General features: G+C 39.8%; 1 protein-coding gene across 1 annotated transcript in view; it reads right to left on the bottom strand.

The window, feature by feature from the left end:
- Positions 1-23399, bottom strand: part of SP140 (SP140 nuclear body protein) — a 93294-nt gene that overhangs the window by 12600 nt on the left and 57295 nt on the right. The window contains exons 20-26 of the mRNA XM_081052126.1: positions 23028-23081; positions 19065-19130; positions 17134-17205; positions 14790-14843; positions 8584-8649; positions 2580-2684; positions 408-550 (exon numbers count right to left, since the gene is read on the bottom strand). Of these exons, the coding sequence (XP_080908252.1) occupies positions 408-550; positions 2580-2684; positions 8584-8649; positions 14790-14843; positions 17134-17205; positions 19065-19130; positions 23028-23081 (560 nt within the window). The remainder of the gene's footprint in view (positions 1-407; positions 551-2579; positions 2685-8583; positions 8650-14789; positions 14844-17133; positions 17206-19064; positions 19131-23027; positions 23082-23399) is intronic.

Genomic DNA, 23399 nt, shown 5'->3' with positions numbered 1-23399 from the left:
ACACACAATTTGTCTACCTCAACCCACGGAGCTACGTTAGTCTGGTTTTGCTTTTCATGCCAGTCTTTCTCTGGAGTGTCTTCTTCCCACTTGTTAGACTGTAGACTGTCTTCTTTCTTTCAGTGCGTAAAGTTGTCTGCAAGCCCTCCCTCGCTCTCCTCCACCCCCCAGTCAATGACCTTTCCCTCCTCCAAGCTCCCACATCTATCCTGACAGAGCCCCTTGACAACACTGAAACGCTGCCTTGTAGTGAGGTGTGAGTGTGGGGTCCCAGTCCCCATTGAGAGGTAAACTCAGGGGCTTCAGGGCTTTAGCTAGAATTCAACAAGTATTTGGTGAGCAAATAGTGACCTTATCTTAGGTGCAACAAAGAAAGTCACATCTCCCGCCCCCTGCCACTGGAATACCTCTATCAGCCATTTTAGGGGCCTCCCACCACAGCGCACACTCAGCTTCCAGTACTTTGCTCTTGCACGGCCTCCTTCGACTTCAAATTCCCTGGGGGTGAACCAATTTCCATCCTCACTCTGTATACACTTCTTGTGGACACCTGTAAGATGGGGTAAGTTGATCCTGATACCTCTTTCCTCAGAACTCGGACAGCGGCCTCCCACCATACTGGACCTGGAGCACACTGGATCTCCCAGAACACTGGATGTGGGATCAAGAGGAATAGCAGCAGAGTCCAGCCTCCCCTTTCAGACTTAGAATCCCCAAACCCAACCTGTAAGTCCCCTCCAAGGAGATTTCTGCTTTGTGTGCACACTTTTTCTATCTTTGTGCAACAAAAAAGTGATTATTACCATCAAATTCAACCTTATAAGCATATTGCAGAATCATCTTCAAAGGATAAGCAAATGATTCTGAAGGATGAGAGAATTTCAGTTTGCTGAGAAAAGAGAACAGTCCAGACTCTTTGATGGCCCTGGGGCAATGTGGAGGCAGAGCTTCAGTCGAACTGAGATCCCAGGTGGGGGCCCTGCAGCTCAGAATGGCACCATGGCAACATCTGTGCCATCTATTACAACATTAATCTAGTTTAATGACATTATTTGTCTTCTTTCTTTTCATGTTGGACAGGTAATGTGCCAATGTCATAAGGAGGTGGGAGGGAATCACATCTCACACAAGAGCGTGAACACCCAATCATCATATTTCTGAACTACAAAAGGATCATTAATGACATTATTGAGCAGAGATTTTCGCATTCTTGAATTCATGAAAAGCCAATATTAAAAATAATCGTGAAACGTTATTCAGTGGAAAGTTTAAGTTATGTATAAAAGATAATCACATGCTAGATATTATTATTAGTCATTAGAAATGCAACTCAAAACCACAATGAGATTATCACTTCATACCCATTAGAATGGCCACAATTAAAAACATCAGACAATAAATGTTGGCAAGGAGAGAGAAACTGGAGCCCTCATACATTGCTGGTGGGAATATAAAATAGTGCAGCCACTGTGGAAAATATTTTGATGTTTCTTAATAAGCTAAACATAAAATTACCACATATACGAACAATTTCACTCCTGGGTATATACCCAAAAGAACTGAAAACACGTGTTCACACAAAAACTTGTACACAAATGTCCAAAACAGCATTACTCATAATCCCAAAGAGTAGAAATAACCCAAACTGATGAATGGATAAATAAATATGGTATATCCATACCATGGAGTATTATATTATTTGACAATAAAAAGAAATGAGGTACTAATACATGCTCTTACAAGGCTGAACCTTGAAAACCTCATACTAAGTGAAAGAACCAATCACAAAAGGGCGCATATGATTTCATTTATATATAATACCTAGAATAGGCCAATTTTCAGAGCAGAAAATAGATTAGTGATTGCTTAGGGATGGGTGGTGGAGTGAGGTGTGAATGGGCATTGGCTGCTAATAGGCATGGGGTTTCCTTTATTGGGGAACAAAAATGTTCTAAAATTAGACTGTGGATTCTAAAATTCACAATCCTGTGAATATAAAAACTCAACATTTAATTGTAGACTCTAAGTGGTGAATTGTATGATATGTGAATTATATCACAGTAAAGGAATTTAAATTTTATGCATCAATTAAGTAAATTAATTCCTTACAGCTACACCATGAAGAAAATTTTTATTATCTCTTTTTCAGATGGTAAATCTCAGGCTCAAAAAGGTTCCCTTCTCACACAGATGAATTAGTCATTCTTGGCATAGCTGAGGCTGGGACTGAGGTTTTCTGATTCTAAATTCTGTGATCTTGTCACTGCACCAAGTACCCTGCCTGGTGATTACCCAGAAAAGAGAAAGGATATGAAGATGGAAGCTAAGGGCCTCTCCCCTTTTATTTTTGATTCACTTCTCTTTGGTTCTTTGGGCATTTCCACGGACACTTCCATATGGTAGTGAGCATCTAATGTATATGATTTCTTAATGTGTGAAAATATCATCTTAGGGATTCCTTCCTCCTTTTCTCAAGCCAAAATACAGCCCCAATTCCTTGAATTATGTGTAATTCACATGGGTAATTCCACTTCTTCTTGTAATTCCTGAAGCATTGCCAATTAGACCATGAAACTCACCTTGTTTCAATTTCTTCTTATATAACATCCCCTTGACCTCACCACAGGTCACAGGAAGTATTTGAGAGCGAAAATTCACATTCACTTCTCCGTGCTTTCTTGACCCTGAAAGAGAAGATTTCTTCATTCTGTCTTATTTTGCAATTGCACATGTACCCCACTTCTTATGTTGAGGTTGTTCCTTATAAGGATATGGGGTACTTAAGAAACTTTATTCTACAAATCTCTAGAGTCAAATTCTTCCAAGTGGTAGTTTTTACACATACCTACAGTGTCTACCTCTACCCTCAAATTTCACACAAAACAGAATGCTTTGGCAGAAAAGTCAGTCTTCAATAAAACTTTCTTAACTCCCAATCCAGTCAGCCCCACTGATTCTTACAAGACAATGAAATATACAGCTGCCATCATGTTCTGAAGGGAGCTCGCCACCTATCCTATTTTGCTGCAGTTGCGTGGCTGCAGCAAAGTTGGCTGGAGACAAAGTTAGAGACTAAACTTGTATCTCCCTATTTGAGCTCTGACTGAGTGAGCAGAGAGAGGGTAATGATGGGGTAACCTAACAGAGATGGTATCTGCCTGCTCTCTGTGTTCTCTGCTTTGCTTTATTTCTCCCTCACATCAGCTTTCTCCATCAAATCAGCTGTAAAAGGATCTCAGAAAGCTAGAAAGTCTGCAAATTGCATGGAGGAAGGGCAGCTGGAGATCTTATTCCACAGACGGAGAAGTGAAGGATCTTCAAATGAACTAACTCTACGAGGATGTGTAGCTGAGGCTGTCCTTCCAGTAGGCATTTTAGAGCCCTGATGGGAAGAGTGGAGCTGTCCGTCGGGCTGTCAGTTTGGGATAGGTAGGTAGCCTTTTAGAACTGGTGTGGAGTGAGAAGCATGTTTGGCCTAACTCACTCTCTTGCATTACAGATGAGAAAACTGAGGCAAAAGTGGTCAAGTAATTGACCCAAGCCCACACATTCTAAAGAGAGAAAGTACAGACTTCTGACCACCACGCTGGACCACTTGTGGTATGCAAACTGTGACTCTACGTGTAGTAAGAGAAGAGTCAACTAGATAATTTTTGGCTTATATATACGTTTTATATGGCATCAGACTATGTCCAGTTTGAAAGATACCAGTTCAGTGGTGACTGCATCACTGCAATGGCCCCTGGATCCCTGGGGTCTGCTTTAGATCTGTCACCACGTTACTGGTTTGTGGAATTATCTTCTTTCTATCCCTGACACATTTTGAAAATAGACCAAATTGTATATATTTCTGAATAGGTAGTAAAGCTACACAAAACAATTAGGTATATGGGTCTATTACTAAAAACACAGACTAGGGCACGGGAAATTAGTTGTTTAATTATTGAAAGTATATCCCCCACCCCTTTTTTTTCATTGCCTCTGACTGGACTGTCTTTTTTGGGGCTCTGTCACTATGAGTTAAGTGGATTCTAGATCTACCTCTCTTTTTCCCTGAAAAAATAGAAAAATATAATTACAGTCACAGACATGCAATTACATTGCACATATTAGTGCTTTTCAAAATTTCCATTTACATGTAACTTCCCCAAAGCCTGTCTAATGCATAAAGAAAAACATATAATCCCTATTCTTTAAACTACCAAGAATTAAATGGCTAATCTTGGGCTCATCTTCTATTTTATTTTTCATAACCCCCCATTAGTAAAACAAACAAATAATTGGAATCAGCTTTTCACTTATACCTAAAGCAGCCATATATTAAGTGCTCAATAGATGCCAATTGTATAATACATCTATTAATTTCCTTAGTCTTTCCAATAAATATATGAGATTAAGATGATGATTACTCTCGTTACAGAAACCAAAATATTCAGAAAAAAAATTGAGACAAAAACTACAAAATTAAGTGAAGCTATTTCAGGGAGTATTTTTGGTGGAGAGAGAGAAAAATAGAAGTTCTATACATTAAGGGAAACCCTCTATTGGGCTTATAGGTGAGGCGCAAATGATGCACGTCACCTTGAATAAACTTATTTGTAAATTTGTGCAGAAAGTGATGTAAAAGTGAAGTAAATGTGACCAAGGGCTTTGTCCACCTTGGTTCGGAAAAAATATTATAATCTAAGGCAGAGTAATGGGTAGAATTGAGTCCTCCAAAACCTTAGTTTCAAATAGTAACTAAGGATTGACTTGGTAGATATGGCAATAGAAAATGTGCCTCTATTTGTAAGTTAATTGGCTGTGAATGTGCACCTCAATGTCTGCTGTCATTCAGATGTGTTTTGTGTAACAAATTCACTTCCTTCTTTCTGTGTTCAATGCCCACTGTCCAATGACCACCATCAGGTGATGCTGGGTGAGGTGATGGAGAGTGCAAGAAGAAATATTTTCTGGACTATTCAGTCCTAAGTGCAGTAAACGCTAAGCATATTATGAACCTATTAGACCAGCAAAGTAAAAAGGACAGTTCCTTCAATCAAACCTCAAATGGACCTATTACTTGGTTAAAAAAAAAAAAATCCCACTTTCTGGTGTTTGTTGTTGTTGTTTCCACTTTCTGGTCTTCAGGCTAACACTTACTGAGGGGATTTTTTGTCTCTTCAAGATCAAAATAGCCTCATGGGAAAAATATTAATAATTAGACCTGGTAACAAGATCAAACACGTTACAGCCTTGAAAGTTGTCGCATTATTATTATTTAACCAAGATAATAATAGCAGCTCAAACAAGAGGTCTACAGAGATTGATAAACTTGAGTAAGAAAGTAGAAGACTTGGATATTAACAGCCATGGGCGAAGAACGAGTATTAAATAGGTGGAAATGTAGTTCTCGGAGAGGCAGATTAATGTGTTTGCTGCCTTTCACTTCCTCTCTCTGAAAGGTGGAGTCACAAGGCAATGGAAGGTCATCCACCCAGAGGCTTTCCTCGCCTCGTCTTTCACCCAAGGTATCCAAGTGATGAGGGACCCTGGAATGCCAGGACATGTCTGGCTTTCTCTCATTTCTCCCTCTGCCTCTGAAAGTCCATGCTCACAGCCCAAGAAGAAGAGACCCAGACAGCTTGTTCTAGCCTCTCTTATATCCTGGTCAGGCTTGACACTAAATTTTAATCACAACTTTGGACAATCCAGCAAATAGAGTTCTTTCTTGCTCTCTGTCTCTCTCTGGTTACACCTTTCCTGAGACTAGTGGATACGTTGAATTAACTTTCACCAAACCTGTTAGACCTAATATTTTTAGGGAGAAAAAGAAAATACATTAAAGTCCACTCTAGCCTATGAAGCTTTTGGGATAAGAACACTTGGAGTTTAAAACCAGTTCATTCATAATATAGCATTATTGTGTTTTACTCTCAAAATATATTGATGAAGCAAGGCAGGATTTAATTATTTTTGTGTGCCCAGTTGTAATACCCATTTAATAACACTGAAACCCTTTCACAAGCCTAATAAATACTGTGGCAGTCAATAACACTGAAGGCTATTTTTAAAATCTTGTTACACTTGGTATTCATTAACCTCTAGAAGTATTACAGAATTTTAAATTCCTTCCTGTTTTTTCAAAATTTTAACAGAAGTCTCAACAGTTGGGAACCAGTCATTAAGTCCCATAAAAGAGTGACCCAGTCTGTTCAGGACTAAGGGGCACAGGATTTTCAGTGGCAAAACTGGAAAAATCCCAGGGAAATCAGGTTCAACTGGTCAGCCAACATCCTAAGAAAATGCACCAAATCACCTATGAGGCGACCATACAAAGTATTGGTGGCACTGGTGATGTTGGCTCTACGTCTTCAGTGGCATCCAGAGTAGAAGAAAGATTTCTTGATTTCTTTCAAAAGAAATCAAGCTGTGGTTCCTGAGCCTGCCTCCCGCCTCACTGCGGAGCTGATGAAAGTATCTCATGAAGGAAAGAGCTAGTGATTGTGCATCATCCATCTCCAATGTCACCTCACAGCTGTGCCCATCAGGTAAGATACTTCTGTACTCTTATCTCTCCTCTCCCTTCCACCCCCGCCCCCCCCCACCCCATCCTGGATGGGCCCAAACCAGCAGCCCTTGAGTCGGGCTGTGACTCAAGGAGAATGGGAAAGAAACCTGACCTTTCCACCTTCTAACTGAAGGTGGCCCAGATCAAGCCTTGCTGAGGCTAAAAGAGGGGAGGTGCTTTGAATCAAAGAAAATATTGAAGTTTTAATAATAGTAGTTAAAAGGACTCTCACCTACTGGACAAGGGAATAGAAAAGCTACCATACTTACCCAGGAAGGAAAAACTCATCTAGAGGGTAGATTTAAAAGGGCAGTGAAAGAATAAACTTGCTCTCTCCTTAAAATTACCAAGTCCAGCCGTTTTAATGAACCAATGATGGAAGGCAAAGGAATTTCCATGAAAAGTGGATAAAACTCAGAGGAGAAAATTTTAGGTCTTGGGCACATATCAACTATAATCTGAATAAAAACAATTGACAATCCTGGCTCCACACAGGTTGGCTTTCTCGATTTCACAGCTCTCAAAATGACAGGTAAATGACTAGTAAAAAAAATTAAGTAGTCTTGTGTTTCTCAAAACCTTAGCAAAATTTGTATTGACCCACAGGGCAAAGTAGAAATAATACACACTTTACGTATCCCTAATCTTGGTTTTTCAGATGCATTTTCAACTTCCTTTCAGTCAAGACCAAATACCAGCAGCTTGACAGCTGTCTAGGGATAGGCAGGGAAAATAGAGTTGGGAAAACAGCAACTGATGTGTGAGACCAAAACCAAGTGAGAGAACACTGGATTCAATTCTGAACACCTTCACTATACACTCAGACAAGAAAGTAAGGTAATGATAAGGGACCCCAAGCAGGTATCCGGAGCATTCTCTACTTTCAGGAGGGACAACTTTTAAGTTACATGCAATATTTCACTGGACTTTGGAGAGAATTTATCTACTGACACACAGGCCTAAACGAAATTGTTATAAATGATTAAATCTAAATATTGGATATTTTGAAAATAACCATTCTTAAAATCGATGCAACCACTTTTTTCCTTAAAAAATATTGTACAAATTCACTCACAGGGCAGCCACATAAATTGACATTCTTGTCAATTCTTATAAGATATGCAGATTGGTGAAAATTAGTAATTTTTAATTGGACTCAAAATCTTATGTATATCTACTGATTCAAAATTGTCAGTGATATGGAAAATGAGGTCTTACCCTCATTGTCTCAGAGAAAAGATTTCTTTAAACTTCTACAAAATCAACAAAATCTCAGGGGTCTGATTAGAAGTGATTCAAATACATTACTGGAAATTTAGAAAATAAAATTGTATGAAACATCAACATCTAGAAATAGCCACAATTAACTTGTTGAAAAATATCCTCCTAGGAGTTTCCCTTTGCATATGTTACTATTTCAATAACACAAAAGTTGAAAATGTTTACTATTTTGAATATACACAATACAATTTAAAAAAACAAATAAAAATATAAACATCACCAGTGACTAAATATAACTGTTACATATATTTTTAAAGATGAGCTGCCATTGAAGTTTCTATACATCTATATCCATGTCTCTATATGTAGAAAGATTAATATGCATAAATAAGGACTTATAGATACATAGAACATATTTCCACAAATATATGTTTATACATGTTTTATTACCACATGTGGGCATGCACACACACACGTACAGTCTGCTTTCTTCATTTAGCCTTCTTTGGAACATCTTTCCAAATGAATAAACATTTCTCGGCCCAGGAAAGAAGCCACATACTGAGGCTGGCAGCGCTTCTCTATTAGTCCTGCGTCACTAAGTTCTGCACAATTACATGTATGAGAAACAAACCATTTTGTTGAAGCCACTGCATTTTCCAGCTCCTTTGTTACGGGGCCTTAGCCTCTATCCTAGCTGGCCTAGTAGCTGGGAAACTATCAATCCCCTCAGGAGACTATAGGCCCCAGGGACACAAAAGCGGTGCTATGACAAACTCAACAGGTGTCACTACCTCACTTTCCCTGCTTACCTCTTCGATGCATGTTTCGCGGCCACTTCCTTTTATTTCTTGACCAGGAATGCCATTTCTTTATTTCTTCAAAAAAAGGAAAAAGAGTAAAGTTAATCATTCAGACCTGTGAATATATACTCAAAACTCGTAGGTCAGTGGTATTCGAGTATTTTTTGAAAACTTCGGTAAAAATAATGGGGTAAATTTTGTAACTACCAGTGAGGTTAATTATAGAGTTATTTTTTACTGTGCGTAGACTTAGGAGAAAATAAGAGATGACCTGCATTTGAAATCTTTTTTTAAAAAATTAGAAAATAAACTCCACCTGGTGCTTCAGGCTGAATGATAACTGTGGTTATATATCAATATGTTGCCTTTTCAACCGTTTTCTGTATTTTCAAATGTGCACTGAGGAGACCTACTCCTGGCTGAGTAACGTCATGGATAACATACTGTGCTAGAACTGGGAGACACTCATTTTCATGGGGACAGTTTTCATGAAACAATCTCTGTACTCCTGTAGTTGTAACACAAATCCTCTCAGTTGTGTTGAATCTAGTGCCTGGCATTCCAGGAGTACTTAAAGAACCACAGTGGGTTTCTGTGCTGTGCTACTGCTTCTGAGGAAATGATATGAAACCATGTGAATGTGAGAGGACACCTGGCATTGAGTAAACAGAGCTCATATCTTGTTATCATTATTGTGAGATCATAACAGTCAGCTATTCGATTATTACCGCTGGGAGCGAAGCCCCAATTCATGGGCCAAGGCCTGGAACTCTCCCACCTGAGATTCCCATTTTCTCTGGTGGGTCAACCCAGCTCTGGGACTTAGAGCAAGAAGATGGCAGAAAGCCTGGTTCTACCAATGGAAATGGGACAGTCAACATGCGGGGACTTTGGCCAATGGCACCAAACCATTGATCATCCAAGAGAGGAGAAGGACTAAACAGTGTTAGGTGGACCAATTACCCTTCACAGTGTGAAGCAAACCTCAGCCTCCAGGGTCCTCAATTCAACAAGATTGTCCTGGTGACCTGGGCCAGGTGCCCTGACACCTGGCTAAGCTAACAGCCGATGTCCACTGGACTGCTGTGCCTGCTTGGCACTAGGGCCACCTTTGCAGAACCAAAAGCAGATGTGGTCAGTCTCCTGCTTAGCAGGAGCCAGAGACTAGTGTCCAGAACATGGCCTACATGCTTCATCTGCCACGTAGAAAACTACAGACTGGCAGAGTAAAGGCACCTGTCTCTCAGGACACAATTGTGGAAATAAACTGTGCTGCTCATTCACTGGTCCGGGCCCCTCCTGAGAATGCCCAGCGCCTGGTCTCTGCTGATAGAGGCTGACACCATCATTCTCCTGCAGGGGCTCTGGCTGAGCTCCAGGCTCGTGACTCCTGCTAGAAGCAGAAGCATTACTCCCATGGCCAGGGAGCCCCATCACAAGGGGCTTTGCCTGACTGCTCCTGCCACACTGATCAGCCTCAAGCCTCTCTTGGTCCACACTTCAGTTTAGACCAACTGACTCCGCCCACACCATTGTGACTTGAGACACTCACTGGTGTCATAAGCACGGGTGGCAAAACCATGTGCACTCTGAGCATGTTGTGCCCTTTATCAAAAGCCACTCCCAATGCACTGGTTGTCTGACTCAGGGACCCTCACCTCCTGCTGTCCACACACCTCTGTGAGGCTCTTTGCTAACTGAGGCAGCTGTGCCCAGAAAGGGATCAGGTCCCTCCTGCATCCTGAACAGGACAAACGAGGCGAGGGAATAAACAGTGTTATGCAGACCAGCTCAGAAAATTCAGGATTCTGTCCTGCCCATCCCTGGAAATGATGCCTCCCTCTTCCTGAGCCAGTGTGGAGGGCACAAGCTCAGAATGCCAAGGGGATTCAGATTTAAGTCTGGTTACATTTTATGACATTGCCTTTGCCTGCTTATAGCTGGTCCTCCTGGATGAAAGGTCTCAGTGACAATAAAAGATGATTGGTAAGAAAGATGAAGTTACAGCCACTGGAATGGCACACACAGAATTTGGGGCAGTAAAGGAAGAGCAAACATCCAGGCATCTGAGGAAGGGACACCGTACACCCTATGACATACAATGGATGGAGGAGCATTAACAATATCCGTCTTTCAGAAGTGTCCTGAATTCTTCTTCCAGAAGGAAAAGGCCCTGGAACAGCTCTCCCACCATGGGAGTCTGCCATTCCTCAGCACACACGAGAAAATGGGCTGACCCCAGCTTCTGTCCATCCCAGGCAAACCCCTCTGGACATCAAGGACTGGACACAATGAATGGATCTAGGAACTATGACGCTTACAGCTGGCAAAGACCCATATTGGAGGCACTGTCCACCTTTACCCTGGCCGATGGATGTCCTGTTAGGGGACTCTAATAACTATAAACGCTTCTCTCCCAGAGTCACCACATGTGCCCTTCGGATTGTACTCCTGAGGTAAAAGCCAGGCTTTCACTTGTGTCTTCATGCAAACATAGTACACACACGTTAGGAGTGTCATAGAAATCTAATGCATATGGTTTGTGAAGTTTGTTAAATGCTGCAGGAAATAAGTCAAATGGATGTGGTCCCAGCCCCCACTGGTCAGAATAATTGGAATAGCTGACGGAGTGGCGTCCTCATGGCTAAATTGCCATAATGTGCTGTGTGAGGTGAATTTGTTGGGAGGCAATTCTCCATGGCATTGCACATGTCTCAGAATATCATTTTAAGGATGTTTGATTAGTGAATCGTCTTGGAAACCAGAGATAATAAAGCCCTCTAGGTCAGAGGAAAATAAACTGTTTCCTGATTTCCCTCTTTAGAAATATTCCAAAAAAGAAAGTCTCCTTCCTTCCCTCAGAGGAGATTTGCTCAAGTTCCAGGTAGTAAGATAAAGTTTCCCCCAGGGGTAAGGTTTGAGCTTGCTAACAGCCCCCTTCTAAGCCTGGGGGTTTCTGACAGATTAGAAACAGTTTCTGAAGCATTGTAGTCCTCAGCTTGGCATGGCCTGTGTGTGCCCATCAGCCCTACATGGGTTTGGGGGACAAAAGGACTGAAGCACCCATCCCATATCCCAGCCATTTCATTTCTAGGATTTATACAACAGATATGAAGGCATGGAGCCACAGAAAGACTTCTGAAAGAATGTTCATTGCAGCTTTTAAGGCCAATATGAAACCAACAACTGGAAATACTGGTGTTGTCCGTCAATAGGAGAATATATACACAGAGTTTGGTATATTCATATAATATGCACAACTTTGCAATAACTAAACAAACTTCTGATACATGCAACAATGTGGATAAAACTGCAAAACATTATGCTGACTGAAAGAAACTTTACACTAAAATCATTTTAAAATAAGCCAAATTAAGTTATAAAGAGGAAAATGTAGCTAGTAATTGCCTTTGATGAGTGAGGGGTGAGGATATCCCAGAAAGGTCATAAAGGTACTTTCCAGGGTGATGATCATGTTCTGTATCTTGATAGTATTTGGATTATACAGGACAATGTATTCATTAGAAGTCATCAAATGATACACTTAATATTTGTATATTTCATTCACTATATAGTCACAGGAGGTGGAGTACAGCATAGGAGATAGAGTCAATGGAATTGTAACAGCTCTATACCATGTCAGAGGGGTAGTAGATGGGAGAGGGCAGTTATCCCTGTGTGAGGGGTGCAAATGTCTTAACTATTACATTGTTTTGTACCCCTGAAACTAATAAAATAAATAAATAAAAGTAAAAACTAGATTTGTTTGGGTAAAAAAAGAAATTGTATATTTCATTGTAAGTTTTCTTTCAAAAGAAAACATTTCACAGTTTAGTTAGCAAATGTTAAAAATTTATAATGTCTTATGCATGATATACTGATTTAAAGTAAGGGAAAAGTAACAGTATGAATAGATTTATTTGGATATATAATTAATTCTATTTTTTTTGTCCCTCAAAACCTCAGGATGTGATATAATTAATTCTAAATGTGTTAATACATGCCTAGAAAATATCTGGAAAACTATGCATCAAAATTTACAAAGATCATATATATCATAATAAAAAGCAACATAAAGATGTAAGAATTTTTTTAAAATATAAATTGCTATTTTAGAAGATGTAATCTAAACATAAATGTGAATAATTTGGGGGACGTAATCAATAATGTTGTAAAGATTTTGTAGGATATCTGATGGACACAGGTCCCATTTGGGAGACCACCTCAGGGAAGATGTAGATGCCTGATCACTGTACTGTACACCTGACGCTGAACAATAATGAATGCCAAAAAAAAATAAATAAATAAACATAAATGTAAAATTTTCCTTTTTTTTTTGGTTTCATGAAAGCTACTCATTGTTTATTGGTGTTGTACTCAGAAATACGACACCAGTCTCACTGGGATAAATCAACTTGTCCACAGGCTTTGTTTTTTTTCTGGAGGCTGTAGGGGATGATTTATTTCTTTACCTTTTGCAGTTTCTGAAGGCTGGCCACATTTTTGGCTCATTGTCTCTTGCTGCATTTCCAAAGCCAGCCTCATTGCACCTCTCTGATCATGATTTCATGGGTACATATCCCTCTCTCCACAGCAAGAAAGGTTTTCTGATATTAAGGATGCATATAATTTGATAGGGGCCACCCAGATAATCCAGTATAATTTCCTCATCTCAAGATCCTTAATCACATTCTCAAAGTCTCTTTCACCACGTAAAGAAACAGATTACACATTTCAGGGATTAGACATGGACATTTCTGTTTCTGTTGGTATAACCTTCCCAAGCGTGTAGATCTCCTATGTATGTCATGGAGAATTGCTTTATTAAAATTAAAATTTATTAAAATTCTCCACAGGTCTTTCCTATGTAAGTATATATCTACGTTTAACTTCGACTGAGATGGCTAGGGAATCTATGAGCCCCACACTTAATCACTTCAAAGCAACCTTTATGTGAACATGCTGATCTTTCACGACTTCTTAGGCAGCAGCAATAAGTCATTAGGCCAGATTCTCGGTCAGTCTACAGAGTACACTGTAAATCTCCTAATTTTATCATCCTTTGTAACCTGGATAGGATGAGAATTTTCCAAATCATCAAGTCTTGATTTCTTTTGTTTAGCAATTCTTCCCTCAATTTATGTTGCCTCACATTTTACTACGGGCTATAAATAATACCATCTTTACCTTCATCACTTTGTTTAGAAATCTTAGCTGTATGCCCAGAAAATTCTGCTTTCCACATATCTACAGGATAGAATTTTCCTAAACTTTCTCCCACTATTTAAGAAGGACACCCTTTCCTCTAGTTTCCAAAAACATGTTCCTTATTTCCTTCTCGAACCTAACCAGTCACACTTTTACCTCCCTATTTGTACTGACAGCTGGTCAGGATGATTTACATATTCTCTGAGTCATTATAGGTTTTCTCTCCCATGCTTTTCACCTCCTTCTGCGTGCTCACTAGCAGACTTTAACATCCACATTTCTACTAACAAACTTGCTCAAAGCCATGAAGACATTTGCTATCGTTCTACTTAAAATTCTTCCCATTGCCCAATTTCCCTTGGCCCATTGCCCAGTTCCTAAGCCACTTCCACATTTTTAAGAATGTTATAGCCAAACCCCACTTCCAATATCCAAAAGCTATATTACTCTTCTATTGATGCCAGAACAGAACACAAATTTAGTTGCTTAAAACAATGCAAACTTATTATCTTGTGGTTATGTCAGTTAGAAGTCTGACAAGGGTCTCTCTGGGCTAAAAGGAAGGTTTCAGTAGGCCTTCATTCCTTTTTGGAGGCTGTGAAGAAGAATCTACTTCCTAAACTTTTTCAGCTTCTACAAGTCACCCGTATTCTTTGTTCCTTTCTTCTATCTTCAAAGCCAGACATATTACAACTCTCTGTGAGTATAGTCACTCTTGCCTCTCCCTACAGCATGAACAGCTCTCCAATTTCTAAGGCCCATTTGATTATATTGGTTGCACCCAGATATCGAGGATAATCTCTCCTTTCAAGGTCCCCACCTTAATTATGCCAGTAAAATCCCTTTTGCTAAGGAAGATAACACCTTACAGGTTCCAGAGTTTAGGATACGGATATCTTTGAGGGATAATAATATTATTCTCACTTATTATTATAAATAATAACAAAACTGGCATTTAAAAACTCATTTTTAACATCAAAAGCAAGGAAAATCTTATGCACTCTTACGTCTTTTCCTTTTGAGCTTTCCCAAAGTAGAGCTGTTTCCAAGAGCCACGGTATCTAGAAAATAACAGGGGTGGTGAGAAAACAGAAATTAATAAATAAAAGTTACAAATTCTAGGATGCGTCATACAACAGAAGGCTTGAGTTAATAAAGATGTTTGAATTATCTTCTTTCTTCTTTCTAAAGAAACTAAAAATCCACTGAATTGAGAATTAGAGGAGAACAGAATAGACCCTGGGTCTACCTTTTTTCACTCAATGGGACTTTAAAAAACACTCTTAAGTACTTTCCTACTTCAGTTTACTCATGGATAGGAACAGGTATCCGATCCTGTTGAGGTCTTAAGATTTTTGTGAGGACTGAATGAGATCATATGCGCAAAAGTTTGTAGGAAATCACCACATAACTTAGTGACACGCTGGAGGACATCCATAAAAACATATGGGTTAGGTTAAGAATGGTTGATCTGCAATGAACATTGGAGCATATATATCTTTACGGATAAATGTTTTCAGATTTTTGGGGTAGATACCCTGGAGAGGGACTGCTGGGTCTTATGGTAATTCTATTCGTAATTTTTTGAGGAACCTCCACACTGCCTTCCATAGCAGCAGTCTGCATTCCCACCAACAGTATATGAGGGTTCCTTTTTCTCCACAGCCTCTCCAACACTTGTTACTATTTGTCTTGTTGATGACAGCCATTCTGACTAGAGTGAGGTGATATTTCATTGTGATTTTTATTTGCATTTCTCTGATGATTAGTGATGTTGAGCATTTTTTCATATGTCTATTTGCCATGTGTATGTCCTCTTTGGAGAAACGTCTTTTCAGGTCCTCTGCCCATTTTTCAATTAGGTTATTTGTTTTTTTGTTGTTGAGTTTCATGAGTTCCTTGTATATTTTGGATATTAGCCCCTTATCGGAGGCGTTGTTTGCAAAAATCTTCTCCCATTCAGATGGTTGTCTCTTTATTTTGTTGATGGTTTCTTTTGCTGTGCAGAAGCTTTTTAGTTTGATATAATCAATAGACATACGAAAAACACTCAACATCACTAATCATCAGAGAAGTGCAAATAAAAATCACAATGAGATATCACCTCACCCCAGTCAGAATAGCTATCATCAACCAGACCAATAATAGCAAGTGTTGGAAATGCTGTGGAGAAAAAGGAACCCTCATATACTGTTGGTGGGAATGCAGACTGGTGCAGCCGCTATGGAAGGCAGTGTGGAGGTTCCTCAAAAAATTACAAATAGAATTACCATATGACCCAGCAGTCCCTCTCCTGGGTATCTACCCAAAAAATCTGGAAACATTTATCCATAAAGATATATATGCTCCAATGTTCATTGCAGTTTTATTTACGGTGGCCAAGACATGGAAACACCCAAAGTGTCCTTTGATAGATGCTTGGATAAAGAAGTTGTGGTATATACACACAATGGAATACTATTCTGTCATAAGAAAAGATGAAATAGTACCATTTGTGACAACATGGATGGATCTTGAGATTATTATGCTGAGCAAAATAAGTCAGACAGTAAAAGTTGAGAAGTATGTGATTTCACTGATATGTAGTATATAAAACTGAAAACAAAAAAAAGAAGGCAAACAAATGAAGAAACAAAAACTCATAGACACAGACGATAGTTTAGTGGTTACCAGAGGGTAAGGGGGTGGGGAGTGGTAGATGAGAGTAAAGGGGATCAAATATATGGTGATGGAAAGAGAATTGACTCTGGGTGGTGAACAAACAATGTGATATATAGATGATCTAATACAGAATTGTACACCTGAAATCTATGTAACTTTACTAACAATGTCACCCTAATACACTTTTAAAAAAAAGAATAGCTGATCTGATGTCTTCTTTACTCCTGAAAATTAAGTGACAGGATCAGTTGTCTTTGAGGTCTTTCTAAGGTTGTGACAAAATGACACTTATCTATTAGCAGAAGTATACCTCGTTTCCATGGGTTCCATAGAATATTTGAGAGCATTGGAAACAAATATATAAGTACAAGGCTTTATTATCAATATACTAATGTGGCCAACTAGATATTGCCATCTTTTAAGAGTGTGTTTCTCCTACATCATCTATATGTAATCGACAGGGTCGATCCTATTAACATGAATTTATAATGATCTCTTGCCCCCATGCTGCTCCCAAAAGGGTCAGGTGGAGTAAATGCAGAGAACAGGATAGTGAGATGGACTGGATCACCTGCCACCACTGTACCAGGCGTCTGTGGTACCTGTAGAAACCACCCCCATCCCCTGACTCTCGCACAGTTTTACCGATTGTGTCACATGCTCGGCTAATTTTAGCCCTTGTTTCCATACCTCCTACTACATCTTGGGAAAGGCACACAATACAGGAACACTTCTCATTTCCACATGTTGATAGCTCTGTATCTGTATGAAAAATGGATGTGAAATAAATTATTTGATGTATCTTTACAACCCAAAGATCCTCAGAACATGCAGACACTGCACAAAGTAGACTGCTTCCCCTCGAGATCATCAGAGTAAGACTTTCCCTGGATGCCTGGGTTGTAACATACATCGTCACACTCTCCTTTGTGCTTTCATTCTTTATTCTTCTAATTAGGCTTTTTTATTTACCTTATCGTATGCCTAATCTCAGCAGGATCCTGCAGATTCATTTCATCTTCTTTCTATTTGAAACTCATTGGTCAGCAGCTTTCCCGTTCTCTAGGGAGAAGCTCGGAAAATATAGAGCTGGGCAAAAAGCAGCTGACATGAGAGGTCAAAAGCAAATGAAAAAACACTACATTCAATCTTAACACCTTCATGCTACACTCAGACAAGAAAGCAAGTTAATGGCAAGGAATCTCAGGTTTCTAGAATGCTCTGGACAACTTTAAAATTACAGGCAATATTTCATTGTATTTTGGAAAGAGGTGGTTTAGAATTGATCTACTGACCCATCAACCTAAATGAAAATGTTACAATGACTAGACCCCAATAGTCGGTATTTGGTATTTTGAAAATAACTGTTCTTAAAATAGATGCAACCCATTTTTTTTCTTTAACAAAATTATAAATACTTACCAACAGGCCAGCCATGTGAATTGGTAAGAATATAAGATATGTAAGTTGGTGAAAATTAATAATTTTTCATTGGACACTTTAAAATCTCTCTTTTTTTAAATTTATTGGGGTGACAATTGTTAGTAAAATTACATAGATTTCAGGTGTACAATTCTGTATTACATCATCTATAAAGCCCATTGTGTGTTCACCACCCAGAGTCAGTTCTCCTTCTACCACCATATATTTGATCCCCCTTACCCTCATCTCCCACCCCCGACCTCTCTTACCCTCTGGTAACCACTAAACCATTGTCTGTGGACACTAAAATCTTATTACATAGATCTTCTGATTCAGAATTGGAAATCATGTGAGAAATCAGGTCTTGCCCTCATTTTCTAGAAGAAAAGAGTTCCTTAAACCTCCTAAACAAGATTTCAGGGATCTGATTAGAAGTAATACATATACATTACTGAAAAATCAGAAAAAAAAATTGTATAATGACATCACCATCTGGAAATTAATCTGTTCAAAAATAAACTCTTGAACTTTTTCTTGGCATATGCTACTATTTAAATAATACTTTTTCATTACAACAGTAGACCATGTTTACTATTTTAAATATAGATATACATTTAAAAAACACAGAAATTTAAACACCATCTATGTTTCAGTGAGAAATATAACAACTGCATATCTTTTTATGGATGAACTACCATTGATTTTTCTATATATCTACATCTACGTGTCTCTCTATATACAGATTGATAAATTTGTATAAATAAGCAATTAAACATGTGTAAAATCATATTTGCACAAATACATGTAAATAGATTATTTTACTGCATGTGCACTCACACACAAAACACACACACACAGACACACATAGTCTGCTTTCTTCATTTAGCCTTCTTTGGAACATCTTTCCAAATGAATAAACATTTCTCAACACAGGAAAGAAGCCACATACTGAGGCTGACAGCGCTTCTCGATTAGTCCTGGGTCACTTAGCTCTGGACAATTACATGTATGAGAAATAAACCATTTTGTTGAAGCCACTGCATTTCCCAGCTCCTTTGTTACGGGGCCTTAGCCTCTATCCTAGCTGACCTAGTAGCTGGGAAACTATCAATGCCCTCAGGCGACTAGAGGACACAAGGACACAAAAGCGGTGCTATGACAAACTCAACAGGTGTGACTACTTCACTTTGCCTGCTTACCACTTTGATGTACGTTTCTCAGCCACTTCCTTTTATATCTTGTCCAAGAATGCCCTCTTTTTCTTTCTTAAAAAAAAAAAAAAAAGCCAAAAAAAAATTAAATTAATCATTCAGATCTGTGACTATATTCTCAAAGCTTATAGGTCAGTCATGTTCAAGTATTTTTTTCAAACTTTGGTCCACAAGAATAGGGGAAAATCTCTAATTACCAGTGTAGCAGTATAAGGTTAATTATAGAGTTATTTTTTACTGTGTGTAAACTTAGGAGAAAATAAGAGATGAGCTGCATTTGAAATCTTTTTTTAAAAAATGATAAAATAAACTCCAGCTGGTGCTCCACGCTGAATGATAACGGTGGTTATATATCAATATGTTGCCTTTTCAAGCATTTTCTGTATTTTCAAATGTGCACCAAGGAGACGCACTCCTGGCTGAGTAACGTCATGGATAACATACTGTGCTAAAACCGGGAGACACTCATTTTCATGGGGACAGTTTTCATGAAACAATCTCTGTACTCCTGCAGTTGTAACACAAATCCTCTCAGTTGTGTTGAATCTAGTGCCTGACATTCCAGGAGTACTTAAAGAACCACAGTGGGTTTCTGTGCTGTGCTACTGCTTCTGTAGAAATTATCTGAAAACGTGAACGTGAGAGGACCATTGGCACTGAGTAAACAGAGATCATATCTTGTTATCATTATTGTGAGATCATAACAGCTAGCTATTCGATTATTACCGCTGGGAGCGAAGCCCCAATTCATGAACCGAGGCCTGGGACTCTCCCACCTGAGATTCCCATTTTGAGGTGGGTCAACCCAGCTCTGGGATTTAGAGCACAAAGGACATGAAAGCCTGGCTCTCCCAATGGAAATGGGATACTCAACATGAGGGGACTTCGGCCAATGGCACCCAACCATTGGTCATCCAAGAGAGGAGAGGGACTAAACGGTGTTAGGTGGACCAATTACCCTTCACAGTGTGAAGCAAACCTCAGCCTCCAGGGTCCTCAATTCAACAAGATTGTCCTGGTGACCTGGGCCAGGTGCCCTGACATCTGGCTAAGCTAACGGCCGATGTCCACTGGGCTGCTGTGGCTGCTTGGCATGAGGACCACCTTTGCAGAACCAAAAGCAGATGTGGTCAGTCTAGTGACTGACAAGAGTCAGAGACTGGTCTCCTGTATGTGGCCTAGATGCTTCGTCTGCCACGTAGAAACCTACAGACTGACAGAGTAAAGGCACCTGTCTCTCAGGACACAATTGTGGAAATAAACTGTGCAGCTCATTCACTGGTCCGGGCCCCTCCTGAGAATGCCCAGCGCCTGGTCTCTGCTGACGGAGGCTGACACCATCATTCTCCTGCAGGGGCTCTGGCTGAGCTCCAGGCTCGTGACTCCTGCTAGAAGCAGAAGCATTACTCCCAAGGCCAGGGAGCCCCATCACAAGGGGCTTTGCCTGACTGCTCCTGCCACACTGATCAGCCTCAAGCCTCTCTTGGTCCATACTTCAGTTTAGACCAACTGAATCCGCCCACACCATTGTGACTCGAGACACTCACTGGTGTCATAAGCACGGCTGGCAGGACCACGTGCACTCTGAGCATTGTGTGCTCTTTAACAAAAGCCACTCCCAATGCACTGGTTGTCTGACTCAGAGACCCTCACCTCCTGCTGTCCACACACCTCTGTGAGGCTCTTTGCTCACTGAGGCAGCTGTGCCCAGAAAGGGATCAGGTCCCTCCTGCATCCTGATCAGGACAAACAAAGCAAGGGAATAAACAGTGTTATGCAGACCAGCTCAGAAAATTCAGGATTCTATCCTGCCCATCCCTGGAAATGATGCCTCCCTCTTCCTGAACCAGTGTGGAGGGCACAAGCTCGGAAAGCCAAGAGGATTCAGATTTAAGTCTGGTTACATTTTATGATATTGCCTTTGCCTGCTTATAGCTGGTCCTCCTGGATGAAAGGTCTCAGTGACAATAAAAGATGATTGGTAAGAAAGATGAAGTACGGCCACTGGAATGGCAAACACAGAATTTGGGGCAGTAAAGGAAGAGCAAACATCCAGGCATCTGAGGAAGGGACACCGTACACCCTAGGACATACGATGGATGGAGAAGCATTAAACATATCTGTCTTTCAGAACTGTCCTGAATCCTTCTTCCAGAAGGAAAATGACCTGGTACAGCTCTGCCATTCCTCAGCAGACACGAGAAAATAGGCTGACCCCAGCTTCTGTCCATCCCAGGCAAAACCCCTCTGGACATCAAGCACTGGACACAACGAATGGATCTAGGAACTATGACGCTTACAGCTGGCAAAGACCCATATTGGAGGTACTGGCTAATGGGCATCCCGTTAGGGGACTTCAACAACTATAAACGCTTCTCTCCCAGAGTCACCACATGTGCCCTTCGGATTGTACTCCTGAGGTGAAAGCCAGGCTTTCACTTGTGTCCTCATGTAAACATAGTGCACAGATGTTAGGAGTGTCATAGAAATCTAAAGCATATGGTTTGTGAAGATTGTTAACTGTTGCAGGAAATAAGTCAAATGGATGTGGTCCCAGCCCCCACTGGTCAGAATAATTGGAATAGCTGACGGAGTGGTGTCCTCATGGGGAAATAGCCATAATGTGCTGTGTGAGGTGAATTTGTTGGGAGGCAATTCTCCATGGCATTGCACATGTCTCAGAATATCATTTCAAGGATGTTTGACTAGTGAATGGTCTTGGAAACTAGAGATAATAAAGCCCTCTAGGTCAGAGGGCACATTTGTTTCCTGACGAACATAAAACAGAGAATATATTCCTCTTTAGAAATATTCCAGAAAAGAAAATCTTCCTTCCCTCAGAGATTTGCTAAAGTTCCAGGTAGTAAGATAATGTCTCCCCCAGGGGTAAGGTTTGAGCTTGCTAACAGCCCCCTTCTAAGCCTGGGGGTTTCTGACAGATTAGAAACAGTTTCTGAAGCATTGTAGTCCTCAGCTTGGCATGGCCTGTGTGTAACCCATCACCCCCACATGGGTTTGGGAGACAAAAGGACTGAAGTACCCATCCCATGTCCCAGCCATCTCATGTCTAGGATTTATACAATAGATATGAAGGCATGGAGCCAAAGAAAGACTTCTGCAAGAATGTCCATTGCAGCTTTTAAGGCCAATATGAAGCCAACAACTGGAAATACTGATGTTGTCCATCAATAGGAGAATATATACACAGTGTTTGGTGTATTCACGTAATATGCACTACTTTGCAATAAAATAATCAAACTGTTACATGCAACCAGATGGCTAAATCTCCAAACATTATGCTGACTGAAAGAAACTTTACAATAAAATAGTTTTAACACAGGCCATATTAAGTTATCATGAAAAAACAAAAATAGTAATTGCCTCGGTGAGTGAGAGTAAGGATATCCCAGAAAGGTCATAAGGGTCCTTTCCAGGGTGATTGTCACGTTCAGTGTCTAGATAGTATTTGGATTACAGGACAATGCATTCATCAGAAGTCATCAAATGATACACTTAATATTTGTATATTTCATTGTAAATTTTCTCTCAAAAGGAAACATTTCACAGTTCAGTTGGCAAATATTAAACATTTATAATGTCTTATGCATGATATACTGATTTAAAGTAAGGGAAATGTAACAGTATGAATAGATTTATTTAGAAAATACAGCCAGAAACAGCTCTCCCATTTCTAAGGCCCATTTGATTATACTGACTGCACCCAGATATCAAGGATAATCACCCCTTTCAAGGTCCCCACCTTAATTACGTCTGTAAAGTCCCTTTAGTTATGCAAGATAACACCTTACAGGTTCCAGAGATTAGGATATGGACATTTTCCAGGGATCATCATATCATTATAGTTTATTATTGTAAGTAAGAATAATAAAACTCTGGTATTAAAAATTCATTTTAACATCAAAAGAAAAGTAAAATCATATGCATTCTTACTTCTTTTCCTCTTGGGTTTTCCCAAAGTAGCGTTGTTCCCAAGATCCACAGTATCTAGAAAATAATACGTGGGGGTGAGAAACTAGAAATAAATCAATAAAAGTTACAAATCCTAGGATGATTCACAGTCCAGAGGCTTGAGTGTATAAAAATGTTTGGATTATCTTTTTTTCTTCCTCCTAAAGGAACAAAAATCTACTAAGTTGAGACGTAGGAGTTGAGGACGGCCCTACGACTTCCTTTATCTTTCAGTGGGACTTTGAAAATGACTCTTAAATACCTACATACTTCTGATTACTCATGCATAGTTACAGGTGGCCTACCCTGCTCAGGTCTTAAGATATTTTTGTAAGGATTAAATAAGATCTCATG

This window comes from Rhinolophus hipposideros (assembly GCF_964194185.1).
Source record: "Rhinolophus hipposideros genome assembly, chromosome: 6".
In the NCBI taxonomy this organism is placed as follows: Eukaryota; Metazoa; Chordata; class Mammalia; order Chiroptera; family Rhinolophidae; genus Rhinolophus; species Rhinolophus hipposideros.
This window is presented reverse-complemented; position numbering and strand designations above follow the sequence as displayed.